Source organism: Aspergillus mulundensis, assembly GCF_003369625.1.
Source record: "Aspergillus mulundensis strain DSM 5745 chromosome Unknown scaffold_2, whole genome shotgun sequence".
NCBI lineage: Eukaryota > Fungi > Ascomycota > Eurotiomycetes > Eurotiales > Aspergillaceae > Aspergillus > Aspergillus mulundensis.
In genome coordinates, this window is record NW_020797890.1 from 2680286 (window position 1) to 2696163 (window position 15878).

General features: G+C 52.1%; 7 protein-coding genes across 7 annotated transcripts; 3 read left to right on the top strand and 4 right to left on the bottom strand.

The window, feature by feature from the left end:
* On the bottom strand, positions 1 to 1143 carry DSM5745_03524 (uncharacterized protein; the record flags this gene model as incomplete). The annotated part of the gene is made up of 1 exon (XM_026745540.1): positions 1 to 1143. The coding sequence occupies one exon, from the start codon at positions 1141 to 1143 to the stop codon at positions 1 to 3; it is 1143 nt and encodes a 380-aa protein (XP_026606406.1).
* A 950-nt stretch (positions 1144 to 2093) lies between these two features.
* On the bottom strand, positions 2094 to 6624 carry DSM5745_03525 (uncharacterized protein; the record flags this gene model as incomplete). Its single annotated transcript, XM_026745541.1, has 2 exons — positions 2094 to 3445; positions 3501 to 6624. 2 exons carry the CDS (start codon positions 6622 to 6624, stop codon positions 2094 to 2096), a joined length of 4476 nt encoding a protein of 1491 aa, XP_026606407.1.
* Positions 6625 to 7659: 1035 nt separating this feature from the next.
* Positions 7660 to 8618, bottom strand: DSM5745_03526 (mitochondrial 37S ribosomal protein uS15m; the record flags this gene model as incomplete). The annotated part of the gene is made up of 2 exons (XM_026745542.1): positions 7660 to 8513; positions 8573 to 8618. 2 exons carry the CDS (start codon positions 8616 to 8618, stop codon positions 7660 to 7662), a joined length of 900 nt encoding a protein of 299 aa, XP_026606408.1.
* Positions 8619 to 8942: 324 nt separating this feature from the next.
* rps0 (40S ribosomal protein uS2) lies at positions 8943 to 9896 on the top strand (the record flags this gene model as incomplete). The annotated part of the gene is made up of 2 exons (XM_026745543.1): positions 8943 to 9112; positions 9185 to 9896. The coding sequence occupies 2 exons, from the start codon at positions 8943 to 8945 to the stop codon at positions 9894 to 9896; spliced, it is 882 nt and encodes a 293-aa protein (XP_026606409.1).
* Positions 9897 to 10472: 576 nt separating this feature from the next.
* Positions 10473 to 11292, bottom strand: DSM5745_03528 (putative Rho-like small GTPase; the record flags this gene model as incomplete). Its single annotated transcript, XM_026745544.1, has 4 exons — positions 10473 to 10634; positions 10701 to 10820; positions 10894 to 11122; positions 11201 to 11292. 4 exons carry the CDS (start codon positions 11290 to 11292, stop codon positions 10473 to 10475), a joined length of 603 nt encoding a protein of 200 aa, XP_026606410.1.
* An 857-nt stretch (positions 11293 to 12149) lies between these two features.
* Positions 12150 to 14006, top strand: DSM5745_03529 (pseudouridine synthase DEG1; the record flags this gene model as incomplete). The annotated part of the gene is made up of 1 exon (XM_026745545.1): positions 12150 to 14006. The coding sequence occupies one exon, from the start codon at positions 12150 to 12152 to the stop codon at positions 14004 to 14006; it is 1857 nt and encodes a 618-aa protein (XP_026606411.1).
* Positions 14007 to 14408: 402 nt separating this feature from the next.
* DSM5745_03530 (uncharacterized protein) lies at positions 14409 to 14769 on the top strand (the record flags this gene model as incomplete). The annotated part of the gene is made up of 2 exons (XM_026745546.1): positions 14409 to 14441; positions 14584 to 14769. The coding sequence occupies 2 exons, from the start codon at positions 14409 to 14411 to the stop codon at positions 14767 to 14769; spliced, it is 219 nt and encodes a 72-aa protein (XP_026606412.1).
* Between the last annotated feature and the right edge of the window lie 1109 nt (positions 14770 to 15878).

Here is a 15878-nt window from a genome sequence, read left to right on the forward strand (position 1 = left end):
TCATGCCATAACCAACCTCTCAACTCGGTCATCCATGCTTCCATGCCTACTGCCAATTCTCGTTCCACTCTCATTTTCAGCCTGGAGCCCGTGAGTTTGCTCCGGCTTGTGGAAACAGTGAGCATTCTCCTGCTTTTCCGGGTCCGCCATTGTATCGTTCTCCCCATCAGCAACTTCAGTCTCAGTCGTTGTCGTCTGGACACCGTGTGTATTCTCTCCCTTTTCCGGGCCGTCCACCGTATTGTCCTTTCCATCAGCACCTTCAGTCTCAGTTGTCGTCGTCTTCTCATCAGAAGCTTCGCCCTCAACACCAGAAGCAGGGCTTCGAACCTTCTCTTCGAGAGCAGTTTGGCATTGCAGCAACAGCACGCGCGCTTCGGTTTCATCCCCGTCCATGTCCAGCTCACCAAGAACACGACCGTTCCCTGAAACCTGCCCCTCGCCTTTCTCCCCCTGTATCTTAATCTCAGTCGGCGACGGCGTCGGCGACGGTATCGGCCCCTCTGCAGATGCAGATTTTATCGGAGACCCCGGCACGGGCGACGAAACAGCCATTCTCCTCTTCGACGTCGGGCTCGGATACGGGAGTAATCGTCTCAGTTCCGTCTTGGGTCCTCGTCGTCTCACCATCAGGTTAGAGTCGGACCTAAATCCAGGATCGGAGGCAGTCGGCGAAGTCGGCATAAATGTGGGTGTAGGCGTGGTCGAGGTGTAAGCGGCCATCATGGCGTCATTCGCCAGTTTCTCCAAAGCAGCCCTCTCCTCCACCTCCGTCTTCAGGTTATGTCTTTGCCCTTGCCCCTGCTCTTGGACACCCGGGGCCATGGACCCAGGTGGACCCGAACTGATAAACCCCGTAAACCCCATTCCCAGATTCACATTGTATCCCATTCCCATCCCCATCCCCATTCCAATGCCGCTGCCGCGTCCAATCCCCGTCATCCCCGGATACATCGACTGGCACAGATGGCAGATTCTTATGCCGACGCCCTTCATAAACTGCTTCGCGCCACAGACCCTTACAAGCGGGTTTGGGTTCTTGGACGGGTTGGGAGCTGAGTAGTAGATCACGTTTTGACAGGGCTGGATGAGCTGGTGGAAGGCGCAGATGCAGCCCGGTGGGTTGGGTTGGTAGAAACACATCTCCCTGCTTTGGGCCTTCCTGGCTCGAACGGGGGCGGCAGTGTACGTTGCTGCCCTCGTGATAGGTTATATGTTGGCTTGGTTTCGAAGGTGGTGAGGGAGAGCTGTTAGATTCTGGTGTAGTTGTTGACAGGGAGAGATGGACGTTGGGATCGAATGAAGTTGAGGCTGAGGATGCACGGGTTCTGGAAGACCTGGGGCATTACGTATGTTTATGGGAAGAGAAAAGGATTCTGACTCTTTGTTGGCTACGTGAGACACACGCTGTCTTCCTGCACGCCTCTCCAGAATCCACATCCCATAAGGTTCAAGACAAACACTTTTCTTTGTCGATATCCAGCTTCTAGTATCCTGTCAGCTTCCGACAGCAAAACTACTCCACCAAGCCACAGAATAGGATATTCTCTACGCGGAAAAAAGCGAGTTCAACGGAGCCAGTGTTGATACTAAACACCAAATACAACCCCGATGTTGACATGCCATGTTTGAACCTGAAGGAACAGAAATGAAGAACTAAACGACGAACGCAATTGCAAAACAGAATCAGACCTCAGTGAAAGGATATATGATGCAGAACTAAAGAATATGATTCAAGAACAGAACTAGACGCATAGAAAGAAGAAGGAAGCAGCAAAACCATTCCGTAGTACTCCAAAGGACAAAACATGCTTTACCGTGTGCCTTGCCAGTTTCATGATGGCGGCGTATTGGTTGAGTGTTGCATTGAAGCGAAGCAGCCCATGCTAAGCAGACAAAATGCATCGCGATTAACCCATCTTCCTTCCAGTCGCAGAGCGCCACGTATGCAGTCAATAGATATGACAATCCCCACATGTGAGTATAAAAGATGCGAGCTCGTGGATACTGAGACATAATTTCAAATGTAATCTGCAAATGAAGTCCGTGGCGCTGATGTTCAGGCATTGCGGAGGCCGCCGTGTCAGATCTCGTCATACCAGGGTCTTTTTGAATTCAGCGAATTCGCGCTCGAAAATGGGCATCGCGACGTCAACTTCCGTTGAATCCCAGATCTCGTTCGCGATGCGTCGTGCCTCGTCGCTGATGTCGAAGTCTTCACCGAAGGGCTTCTTCTCAGGCCAAACAAGTTTGGAGAGATCGCCAGTGGGGCAGATATCATACAACCACTGGGCGTCCTTTGCAAACTGATCATCTCCAAATTCCTCAGTGGGCTTCCCAGCAGGTAGCGCCGGCGCGGGTGTGGACGCGGGTGTGAGGTCAGGTGTGATAGCGGTAAGAGGGCTAGAATAGCGGCTAGCGGTGCGAAGTCCGCTGGGCGTTTTTGGTTTATATTTCTCGGCTTGTGAGCGGGCCCTAGCGAGTGCTTCTTCGTCGAATTTGGTGGTAGGGGTCGACGGAGGCTGTGCAGGGCGCGCGGCAGAGGGAGGAGCAGGTGACGGTGCACTAGTATCAGGCTGCGTAGAACTGGGAGTTCTGACAACACTAGGAGTAGGATGGCTGGGAGATGAGACAGTCTCGTCTTCGGTGTCAGAATCATCGGAAAAGGCATCATAATCAAGTTGGTAAGTGCCTGATGTGTTCGGAATGAAACCATCTCGTTGCCGTGGGTCCGCAACACTGGACTCAGGTGTAGGTGTAGGAGGTGCTGATGATGTTTGAGGGCCGCCCATTCCAATGAAGTGCCTTCCGCGGTAAGGATCAGTGGCACGAGCACGGCGTTTGGAAGGTGTGTCTTCCGGGCTCGCGTCAAATCGAACTTTCTTTGATGCCGGTCTTTCCGACTGGGCAATGCTGCGAAGGGAAGTCTTGCCACGATTTCTAGGTTCGGTAGGAGGAGGTGAAGGTTCCACTTCATCTTCGCTATCATCGCTGATTTCGAAATATTTTATGTCCATGCCATAGCTGGAGCCTTCGGGGTTCGGGATGACATCTGGGGATGGGGAGCGCTTGCGCTTGTGTTTCGACCTGGTCGTAGCATTGCTTGTCTGCGGTGTGCTGTCACGGCCCCGTTCAATAGGGGTGGACGAAGTGTGAAGTTCTGTGCTCTGAGGCGTAGCTTTCTCAGCGGGCCGAGGCGCAGAATCGGAAGCAGGAGCCGTAACCGGAACTGTGGCGAGGGGTTTTGGTGGAATATCCCCAAGGTAACGAGACCGATCAATTGGTGCGGGGAAAAGCGAGTAGGACAAAGTACGGGCGCGTTTTGCTGGTGGTTGCTCGCTCAGACGACGGTGAGCTTGTGAATTTTGCTCGGTAGCCGCATCATCTGGGGATGTTTCAGCGGGCTGTGTGCGTTGGATGCGTTCGGATGCAGGCTCTTGGATAGCTATTCTTGATTAATACTAGAACATAACCGGAGGGGTAACAGTCATTAGGCATACCTGGAGCTTCTGATGTCGAACGAGTACGACCAAATCGGGGCAGAAGGCGCGTCAAGGAGCGTGGTACAGAGTTGATTAATCCGCTAAGGTTCCAGCTGCTCCGAGCAGGTTCTGGGGTGGATGGCTCCTTGGCCGGAGTCTCCTGAGCTGCGGCAGATTCTTCGGGGGCGGTTTGGTCATCCGTCTGAGCCGGTTCAAGTGAGAAATCAAAGTTGGCCTTGAGAGGCTCGGTGGTTAGTGTAGATGTTAGTGCAGCAGCTTCAGACGCACGACGATCCGCTTCCGTCTGCGCAACAAATTCAGGGAGGCGGAAAATGGTTTTTTGAATACGACCTTGGCGTTCTGCCTCACGGCGTAGTTTCCTCTCAGACCACGACACTTTATGGGGAAGGCGGCGAAGGGGGGTAAGACGCGTGGACCGTCTGGCAAAAGGCGTGCTACCAGGGGGTCCAAGATTACGGCGTTTGTTTGCATATGGGGTGACAGGTTCGGCGTTGTCATCAGGAATATCTTCGGTATGGGCTCGTTTTCTGTTGACTTTAGTTTTGGTTAGCTTTTTCTTTGTTTTTGGCTTTTTCTGATTAAGTTGAGAAGAAATGCAAGCAGAAGTATCAGTGTTTCGTGGGTTGTCTCCTGAAACTTTGGAAGACGATGGGGTCATTGTGTTTCCAGGAACCTTGGGTGTTTTTGGGGTCCTCTTGATAGCCTTCTCCTCGGCCAGGGTCTTGTCCTCGGACAAGTTCTTCATTTTGGAAGAGCTCGCAGTGTTATTTGGCCCTTCAAGAGATCCATTGACAGGAATGATGGATGGCGAGAATCCAGTAGAGCTAAGCGGGACGCGGGGCCGGGCAGACGATGAAGTTGGAACGGATATTTCCGGGGCGCTACTGGTGGATGAAGGTTCCAGCGGTTTAACAGGAGTGGCCTTGCCGACGGTTGAGGTTGTAGTATGTTCAACAGGTACGCTCTGGGTGGGGATGGCCTGAGCTGGGATGGCTTCTTTTGCTAAAACAGCCGGGCTCACATGACGGTTCAAGTCCTGCTCCTCCGCTATAGGTGAGAGCGGAGTAGCGTGCCAAGCGCGCGATCCTTGACGCCTAGGGGCTTGGGAAGTCGGCTGGTCATTGGATCTGACCTTGGATGGGCGGCGCGGAGGAGCCGACATAAGTCGCGGTTCCTCCTCCAGCACCAATGGTGCAAAGTGCTCCTCCACGGTCTTCTGGTCTTTTATGGTATCGACAGTTGGAGGTGGGTGTCTGTCATCAAAGATGGTTGACGGCGAATACGGTATAGGACCGCCGAAGAGCGTTGGCTTCGGAACCTGGCGCCGCATGAAAGCCAACAAAGTCGGCATGTCTGGCACGCTCGGGGGAATATCGTCGTAAATGGATGCCAGAAGACGTGTACCAGCAGGAGCGGGTTGGCGCACAGTGATTGACTCCGTTGAGAAAGCGGTGGCTTCTAGAGGTGCGAAACGCATAACCTCCTTAGATAGTGAGATGTTGGCGGGAGCTTTGTGCGACTCTGTAAAGAAAGCAGTGGCTTCTAGAGATGCAGAACGCATAACCTCCTGAGATAATGAAATATTGGCGAGAGCTTTGATGAGGCCATCGATAGGATCCTCCACAGCTGCTTTCTCGTCGGAGTCCACAGTGGAAACCAAAAGGGAGGCAGTCTCATCACATACTGCAACTTTGTTGTCTGGCTCCTTGATATCCTTCAGTTCCACTGTGATTGGTGCTACCGCATATAACTCCTCAGAGGCGCTGGGCACCACCAGGTCCTCGGTGGGCTCCTCGGCGGCTTCTGGGTTTGATACTGTCGCAGCAAAGGGAGTAGCGGCTAGATTAACCGTCTCCTTGGAGGTATCCAAGGCTGCCTGGGTGGCGAATGTGCCACTAAGAGACGAAGGGGCCAAATCTGCGATCGCCAGTTGCTCAGAAGCATCGACATCATTGTCAGGAGGTAGAGGTATCGTGACCGCTACAGCAAGTTCTTCCGAGGCGCTGGTGATAATACCGAGAGTCTGAGCTGGGGTTGGTGCGGCTGCCTCGGCGACGTTGGTGGTGTTTGGTAAAGCGTAATTTGAAAGTGCCGTAATCGGCTGCTCAACGGTGCTTGAGACAACCTGGGTTGCAATGGCTTGGTCGGCGTCCTGACCTTGGCAAGCCGCAACTGCCTGCTCCATGGTATCCACGACTGCCTGATTCTTTGTCGATTCCTGGGCAGTCTTGTGGTTCGCAAGCAGGAGATTGATTTCCGCATTGCATTCGTCCGATATTTCGAGGTTGAAGTTGGCCAACGCCTCATCAAGATCAAGATTCGAATTTCCCCATTGGATAAAATCATCATTGGTGCCGGGAAGAGTGGGAATATAATCAGAGTTCAATGCGTCCGCGTTCAGCGATGGAGGAACCTCAGACTCGGCGAGCTGCTGGAATGACTCAAAGTTCTGAGGGGTTGGCTCTGATTGCATATTCAGGATATCCTTGTTCGAGTGGTCATGGTCCACTGGTACATCCTCGAACTCCGGCTCGTCCTCGGAATACTGGCCCTCCTGGTGATCCTTGGACTCCTGAGGCTCCTTGGGTTTTGAAACAAAAAATGACGAGGGAGAATTGACAGGGGAAGGGGGGAGAGAAGGTACAGCAAAAGCTTGCAAAGATGTAGGAGATTTGTTATACTCACGCTCTGAGTTCTTAGGTTCCATTAGAGCAGAATCTGACGTGGAGGGTACAGATTCGGGTTTCTCCGTGAGAGCTTCAACGGTTTCTTCATTATCCGTTCGCGCAATGTCATGATCGTTCTGAATGACAGAATCTTGTGCTTGTTCGGCCGCATCTTGCGCCGCCTTGCGGGAGGTGCTTCGCGTTGCGCGCTTAGTAGTGGTAGAAGTAGTGGATTTGGCTTTCTTCGTAGTAGTCTTCTTGGTGGTACGAGCTTGAGCCTTGGGCCGAGTCGGTGCTTGTGTTACTGGCTCAGTGGGCTGTTCAGTAATGGGCTCTTGAGACGCGGCTCGAGAAGCGGCGCTTTTCGATCTTGTAGTCCGACGAGTAGCTCGTTTGGTGTCATCAAGAGAAACGAAGCCACCAGGCGATTCGGGCTGAGAACGGGTACGAGGCATCTTGACTTTGGGTGTGTTTGCGGAACAAGACAATGACTTTTATGCGAAATCGCGCGATGGAAGATATTTTGGAGAAGCTTGGCTGGAAAAGAGTGAGATTAGATTTGCGACCTGGAAGCTATAGCGGGGAAGAATACGGGACATACTGATTCAGAGAGAGATCGCTAGTTGGGAACCTGGAGAACGAGGAGCGTAGGTGGTGGAAAGGAAAAGAGGATTTGCGAAAAGAAAAGCGGGATTATAAGCTCCTCGAAAACTCCAGGATTGCGCGATTGCTGTAGTGTTAGTGAATTTCACTCACCTTGGGTGGGGTCAGTGGGTGAAGTGTTGTGTTATGTGAATGAAGCAATGATTTCGAAGTGAATAATGTGAGGGAAAATTAACTTTGGGGAAGGAGAGATAATGCCAAGAGCTATGTGACGTGCCGGCAGAAGCCCATACTGGGGAGGCGGTGAGTACATTGTACCAAGATCTCTGTTTAGACTAGACTAGACTCCACTTTCATAAAGCTTTCACAGATAATAATGGCAAGGTAGCCTGTTCCCAAAGAAAATGAGAAGAAAAAAAGACTGTCTTTGTTGCTAAATGCTGCTTCTATACCTGAGCCACAAAATATATGTATGTTCTTAATACAAATACCTGAGCGACTCTCCCACCAGAAGCTGCCAGGCATCTAGTATCAAGCCCCATTAATTCGAGCGCGTGCGGCTCTGTATGTTATTCATAGTAGGAGACCGCAGTGTCTTTTAATGATTGACGGGGGCGAGGATCTTTCGCCCATCCAGCGAGCAAAGTACCTAATCCCGTGGGTACGTTTGTCTACTTGGAAGACGCTGTCGTGCCTTGGCTAATGCGCTCTGTCATGAGGTTTATCCTAGGCACGTTAGAGAACGGAAATTGTAGCTATACAGAATAGAAGAGACTGGAAAAGGGTGACCGAAAGACTCAACACGCCAGAGGTCAGATATCGTAAAGGTACAGGCCAACGTTTCGTTGGAGAGAGTCAAAAACAACTAATGTACAAACGCCGAACAATTACATGCTAATCTCGCCTTTCCAAGACGCCTCGGAAAGACCAAGGGTATCGATGAGGTTCTGCCACCGAGGCCCGCCCCTTTCCTTCCTCCGCAGGTATTGGAGCAGCTTTTGTCGCTTGTGCACGAGAAGTCGTAGGTTGCGCTTGTTGTGCTTGTCCTTGTTGGTGGTTTCCAAATGCCGGGACAGGTTAAGAATCTTTGCGGTGAGAATTGCGACCTGCACTTCGGAGGACCCGGTATCAGGCCCAACACGACGGGCCCTTTCCAAATGACGAGTGGCCCCCTCTGGGGGAACAGCTGCGGGCTTTGGGGGCAAGGTCTGGTCGGTCCTGTGTCGGCCGAACGTCTCAATACACTTCTGGATGCGAAGGCGCATTTGGTCGCCGGTGTTTCCGTTCCTGATATCCACGATTCGTCTAATTGCTTCCGTGGCGTTGTAATGTTTCTTAACATGTCTCTCTTGGTTCTCCTTCTCCAGCTGCGGATCTGCCGCTGCTCTGTTCGGTTCCTCGATAGGGGATGTCAAGTTCTCAGAGTATTCAAGAGCACCCAGGAGCTCTTCCGAGGTAATAAAATGGTTTGGATGAAACTCTTGCGTACCCGCCTGCTGGATCTTCAGCTCTTCAATGAAGGGTGTCGAATCTCCGTGCACCGGGTCGCCGACAGACCCGTCACGCTCCGCCGCGAGGGCCTGTTGACGTGATAGGTTCGCGGCTTTGCGCTGGCGCGATTGTGCCATGAGGAAAGGATCATGTCTTCGGCGCTCTCTCGACTCGGCGGATCCCGCTCTGACGGAGGTTTTGCTTGGGTTGAGCGACAATCGGGCAAGCGGACTCTGAACATGTGAGGAACCTAAAGCGAGAGCGTTGTCTTAGCATCGGTCAATAAGATAAGACAGAAAAAAATCTCACCAGTGAAAGCCTTGAGAGAAGGCTGGAAAGGAAGGCGTGGAGGCATCTTGAAGACAGTATCCTGGCGTTGCGATCACCAATCCTCCAGCGTCACACTTCGGACCAAAACTTCAACCTGAGAATACACTAGTCCACCAGAGCTGATAAGCACGTGACTTTAAGAGAACGACTGGGATGAGTAATCCGCGGCCCACTAGAATGACGCTAATTGGCCGAGCGCTCTAGCCCTAACACACACGAAAAGCGACGAAAATCAGCTTCGACGGAAGTTGTCTTTCGCGTCAGTCCTCTCTTCGACCTCAACATCGCGACAAGCGCCAGACGATTGATATATTCAAATCGCCGTACTTTGCAGTATCAATCGCCCGCCATGGCCCCCTCTCAGCTTCCCCCCATGTTCAACCCCACTCCTCAGGACATTGAGATGCTCCTCGCGGCTCAATGCCACCTTGGATCCAAGAACCTCCAGGTTCACATGGAGCCCTACCTGTGGAAGACTCGCCCTGACGGAGTCAACGTTATCAACGTTGGCAAGACCTGGTACGTTTAGTTGGAGGGATTGAAAAGGAGGAGTACGCGAATTGTACGAATTCTAATTCGTGCGCAAAACAGGGAGAAGATCCTCTTGGCTGCCCGTATCATCGCTGCCATCGACAACCCTGCCGACATCGCTGTCATCTCCGCTCGTCCCTACGGTCAGCGCGCTGTCCTGAAGTTCGCTTCCCACACCGGTGCTACCGCCATTGCCGGTCGCTTCACCCCCGGTAACTTCACCAACTACATCACCCGCTCTTTCAAGGAGCCCCGCCTCATTATCGTTACCGACCCCCGCACCGATGCTCAGGCCATCAAGGAGGCCAGCTACGTCAACATCCCCGTCATCGCCCTCTGCGACACCGACTCCCCCACCGAGTTCGTTGACGTTGCCATCCCCACCAACAACAAGGGTCGTCACGCCATTGGTCTGATCTGGTGGCTCCTTGCCCGTGAGGTCCTCCGTCTCCGTGGTACCCTCGCCAACCGTGAGGTCGACTGGGACGTCGTTGTTGACCTGTACTTCTACCGCGACCCCGAGGCCGAGGAGAACAAGGAGGTTGCTGAGGAGAAGGTTGCCAGCGCTGAGGACGTCGGTGCCGGTGCCATCGAGTCTGGCTTCGCCGGTGAGAGCTGGGACGCTCAGGGTGCTGCTGCTCCCGCCGCTTTCGCTGCTGCCGGTGCCACCAGCTGGGAGGCTGACGGTGGTGACTGGGCTGCCAGCTCCGCCCCCGCTGCCGGTGGTGAGACCTGGGCTGAGGCTCAGCCCGCCGAGGGTGCCAAGTGGTAAAAAGCTTGCTTTTCCAACCACGGCGATATGAGGACAGCTGTTAGGAGTGTCTGAAGAGAGAGAAGACCCAAAAATTTATTCCCCCTGGCATGTCAATCCTAGCCTCTGTTCCGCAAATATTCAAAAAGGAAAAAGAAAAAACGGCAAAAGAAATTTCAACCGAAACCAACCTCTTCTTTCCTTCCACCCAATGGTATGCTGCTACGAATCATCCTCTCTATCTTCAGTCCGATTTACGTCTTTGTTTCATGGGGAGGGATTGCTTGTTCAATGATTGACTCGGTACTCATGAGGGAAAGATACCCAGTTGCTCTCAAACCAGTGAGCTTCTGGGGGAAAGCCCTGTGCCGTCAATCCACAAGGTGGACTTGATCGTTACCTTGGTTTCTCCCTGTATGTTATACGTAATTGAAAGTGATGAAAGCTGCCATTCGTACCCTCTGGATCCATCGTAAACCTGTAGCGTAATAAGTCCTCCGTAGTAAGTGCGAATTATGTAACTAGAGTCCGTATATACAGTAGTCAAGTGGGTATCAACTATCTTGGAACCAAACACAACAACAATTCCTCACAGGCTCACATGACAACACAACCACCCTTCGTCTGTCCCCCAGCGGCAGTTGTAGTTGCATAAGCGAGCCTTGCCAGGTCCTCGAACGCCTGCGGCATAAGCTCTCCAGTAACAGCCGAGCACTCCGCATATCGATCGCAGCGAAGCTCCTGCGCAATTCTGTACGTCTGTACCCATGTTGATGATCAGCAGACACTCGCCAGTGAGAGCGGCTATAGAAGACAAACACTCACCTCCTGCGGATAAATGACCCTTTCGCCTTCCTCTCTCAAATCCCTCTTCAACCCCACCATCATAACGGGGATGCGCTCGCCCTCACCCCGTTGGAAATATCGGATGACATCAGCTCGCCACTAGATGTTCATCGAACAGCATACATCAGCCGTTATCTTATAAAGGAGAGCCAGTTAATCGGATCAAACTCACACTCAACAACCCATCCAGGGTCGCGCGATTCGAGATGTCAAACGCCAGAAGCACAACATCCGGTCTGAGAGTCGTCCAGTGCTGGTTCGGACTCGCTGTGTCGTAAATCTCGAGTGTGAATGATTTCTTAGAGAAGTTGATCTCGTACACGAATGGTTGGTCGCTGTCGCGGAGGAGATCTATTGGTTCGGTGTTGCCCACTTGCTTGTTTCTGATGCTCTTGAGTCCACTATGTACTGATTTTAGTCCAGTTGGCCTATCAGCCTCTCACGGCATGGCTGCCCAGCGTCGCATGGGGTGTACGCACGATAGGAAAGTCGACTTGCCGCAACCGGCGTCGCCGAGTAGCAGGACGGTAATCGGTGTCTCAAGGACCTCTCTGGCTTGCAGGTATGCCATTGCGGGTTACGACTCCTTGCGCATGAGACCTTAGAGCTCGTACCCTCAGGCCTTCATGATGCTCAGTTCATACAGCATGGAATGTTGCTTTACAAAATCATAGTCGGTGAAGTCCCAATATGGACCGGGGAACTTGATCGGGGCTAAGATCGCTGATAAGAATACGGTATTCGAGCTAACCAGGTTTAGTTTAGTGTTTATGGTATAGTCCGGAGGTTCCAATCTCTTGACAGTTTCTACTGTAATCAGCCTTCAGGGTGGTCGAAAAATGAAAACTTGCAAGTAGTCTAGAACTTGCTCTTCTTCTGGCTGCCTCTGAGGCTGCATACTTCCGCTCGGAGTCTGTTCCTTGTGTTTTTCACCCCTTCAGATCTCATCAGTTATCCCACGCTTGCCCATGATTTTACTTTACAACTCCACCAAAGTATCTCCCTGGTTGCCTTCAGGATCCTAGTAAGCTTTCTAGGCAATTCACATTAAAGGAAGTCAACTGAGGCACCCACTTGCCTAATAGCAGAATCCATAGACACAAGGCTTAAGCTCTGTTCTACGGAGTACGGTCTACCATACACTTCAGAAGGCCCCATTTTTTATCCATCTTATCAGCCTTATCTTATCGCACTGAATACTGTAAAGCCGATACAGGAATCTTACGGCGGCCAACCAGCCAAATTTTTCTCCATCGGAGTCAGAGCTGCCCGAACAAAAGACCCCAAGACAAGCCCGACACCCCTCACCATCACCGGGGGATGTGGAGACCCCGATTTAAACCCTTGTATCGAGTCAATCCCTGCCGAATAATCTCCCGACACCGCCACGAGGGCCTTTCAAAGCTCGATTCTCTTCGCACAGGAATCATGTCCGGCAATACCCCCCAGGCGCCGGCCCCGAGCCAGCCAGAGCAACAACAGGCACCGGGATCGCAAAAGCAGGAGCAGCAGGATCAGCAGCAGCCAGATTACTCAACCTGGAGCACAACAAGCCTTGTTGAGCGAATCACCGAGCTGGAGCGGCAACTGAATTCCCGGAACGCGGAATACAAACCATCCGCCACTACGACAAAAACACCAGCGCAAGCTGAAAAGAATGAAGAAAAGGAGATTCCTAGATGGCTGGCGACAGGCAAATATGACCCTGACGACATAACCCACGCCCCTGCCTTGCGACCCCGCAAGCAGGCAAAGAAAATGGACCCGTCGCAGTACAACTTCCGCTTCATCGCGCTGAAATTTGCGTACCTGGGACAGCGATACCAGGGCCTTGAACATGCGAGTAACAACCCGACTGCTCTGCCGACGATTGAGGAGGAGATGTGGAAGGCGCTGATGAGGACGAGGCTGATCTTCCCGACTGATATGACGGATGACGACGTTCCGAACCCGAAAGTGAAGCGGAAGGAGAACGAGGCATTTAATCTTAGTTGGGAGGGGTGTGAGTACTCCAAGGCCGGGAGAACGGATCGTGGTGTTAGTGCTTTTGGACAGGTTATTGGGCTTAAAGTGCGCAGTTCTCGGCCGAAGCCGAAGGTGGTAGAGCCTGCTCAGGACGCGGAGGATACTGCAGAGACTACGCGCAAAGAGGTAGCAGACGCGGATTGGGATGATATTGCGGATGAAATACCCTACATCAGCTTGCTGAATAAAGCGCTCCCGGAAGACATTCGCGTATTGGCATGGTGCCCGAATCCACCAGAAGGCTTTGACGCTCGCTACTCCTGCCGCGAGCGTCACTATAAATACTTCTTCACACAGCCCGCGTTTTCTCCGACGCCGGGCCCGCTTGGGCTTCTTCCACGAAAAGGCAATGAACCGCCGAAGTACCGAGAAGGCTGGTTAGACATTGATGCCATGCGCGAAGCCGCTAAGCACTTTGAGGGCGTGCACGACTTTCGCAATTTCTGCAAAGTGGATACAAGCAAGCAGATCGAGAACTTTGAGCGGATCATCTACCGTGCCGATATTGAAATGCTCGATCCCAGAACTAGCCCGTTGGGCTATGTGAATCGGCCGGAATTTCATGCTCTACAGCACGCTGACGCAGATTCCTCGATTGAGAAGCCCGAAATCTCAGTCCCACCTGGATGCCAGGTATATGTGTTCAACCTGCAAGGGTCCGCTTTCCTGTGGCACCAAGTTAGGCACATGATAGGTGTTTTGTTTCTCGTGGGCCAAGGACTTGAGTCGCCGTCCGTTGTGGCCGATTTGCTTGACGTGGAAAAGAACCCGCGCAAACCAATGTACGAGATGGCATCCGACGCCCCGCTAGTCCTCTGGAATTGCGTCTTTCCCGAGAAAGACAGTGAGATCCGGGAGGATGCCTTGGAATGGGTGTATGCTGGAGATACCAGACAATCAAGAAGCGAGTACGCCAAAGGGACTGGTAAGTTCGGCGTTGGCGGCGTGGTTGATGATATTTGGTCTGTCTGGAGGCAACGCAAAATGGACGAAATCCTGGCCGGCGCACTGCTTGACCTAGTTATTGAACAAGGTGATCAGACTGCTTTCCGGGATGGGAAAATTAAGAATCTAGAGCGAGAAAGGCAAAGCAAGGTGCACAGGGTCTTTGGTGGAGCCAACGAGGGCAAAGCAAAGGGTCAATATTTCGCTATGGCGCAGAAGAGGAAGATGGACACTGTTGAAGTCCAAAATGCCAGATACCTCGCGGCCAAGCAGCGGAAAACGGACAGGGAGGGAAACGGAGATGTGAAGGCATAATCTGTACATACCTTTATAGACATGTGAATACGAACAAGCCACGCCGTTTATCGGAACAGGTTATCGAGCTGAATGTATGTGGCTGATTTATGGCTTTGAGTCGTACAGGCAATGCCGAGAGCCTCTCCAGACTTCTTCCAGTTTTGCTCTGTTAGGCAGGAGTTTCTAGGCAAAGGAGCATAAGTAGATGCAGAAGGGCGCGAATCGGGAAACCTTACCGGGAAGACCACAACAACCTCAGGCTCCCCTACGACAACCACCGCGAGATAGAAGCGCACCTCGAAGCCCTTGAAAGCTTCGTGTATGACGATGTCCTGAATCTCGGTCGTTGGGATGAATCTCGTCGCAGCTTTGGATAAGTACGTGGGGGACGATGTGGACGTCTGAATGCCTAAACCGCGGATGACCAAAAGAGACTCTTCTGTTCAGAACAACGTAAGTAGAGTCCGACCACCTGGGTACAGCAGATACAACCTGTATAACCCTTTCTAAACACCCCGAAGATCACCAGCGCGCTGATGAGGGCAATGGCAATAAAGTTGTACGTATCAGCAATGCGACAAACTAAGGATCCCAGTGGACTGGACCACACTGCGGTCCAAGGCACAATGGCCCCGTCTTGAATGAAGAACGCTTGACGAAACCGCGCAGCATGGAGAAGAAGTACGCCCATGAAAACTATCCCCCGCAGGAGAAACTGAAAGTAGAAGAAGAGCTTCGCGGCGGTACTCGTATGCCTGGAGGCATTGGAAACCGTGAATGACGCCGTGGTCGGAGAAGGACGGCGCGATATTAGATGGAGCGGCATTAATAGAAAAAGCGCAAAGTTCAACTGTAAAAGAATCAAAGAGTACCCGAGGCCATACGAGCTCCAAAGCCGCTGCAGAAACTGTACCAGATAACAGGGAAATGAACTTGGAAGCTGGAGCTGTTGCTTTGTAGATCTATCAGCTGCGCTAGTTCTTTTGTGGCTTAGCGTTATCTGCTCTGTAACCCACCTCCTGAATGCACGTGATGGCTGCCTCTGCTTCATCTGACGAGCATGATTGCCCAACTCTTGCTTGTTGCCTGACCTGACCATGCATCCACTTTGAGGAGCTGGTGGTCTGTGACTATGCCTTGAAGCCTGTTAACAGGAAGTTATCCCAGGAAATACTCATCATGAGGGTCAAGCAAGCAAACCATGTTGGGTTTCGGTTCTCAGCATGGCCCGCGAACTGACACGGTCGCCCTAGAGCAAGGGAACAACCATCAAAATGACCCAATATTGAGTCTAACTGTCCTGGTATCGAACATGGACTGCCGGATAGTTTGTCATTACTTTCAATGGAAATGGTTCTCTAGTCCTTCGACTTCCCTCGAACATATTTTCGTTTTCCTTAGTTCAGGCCGCCTGGGAGTGTACGTACAGCCTAATGTGCCCGGGCTTCATGGAGGCAGTATCTTGCCTTTACGCGCTTAGCTATGACTCGACCAGAGGCCTGGGAGAGAAATCACCATATCTTCGAGCGCAGAATGAGCCGTTCTCGTGCCGCTGGCATTGCCTATAGGGACGACATTCAGTTGGCCCTTACCCCTCAGACAAATGAGTTCACAAGGTCTTTGAAACTGTGCCTGCACAAGGAAGGTACGCAATCACCGCACAACTTCGATGTTTCATACTGATGGTCTATAGGGTGATGTGTAGATAAAACCGCCCAGCAACAATATTAAAGCGTGTCGCTATCTCCGAGTCCTCAAACAACCGACTTTGACAGACCCGAAAGATCGGCTGTGGTGGAACAGTGTGGAGTTTGCCAATATATCGGAGATTCAAGTACTACAGCTTCACTTGTGAGCCTTTCACCTCGACCCAGCTCTGGCATATCTGTT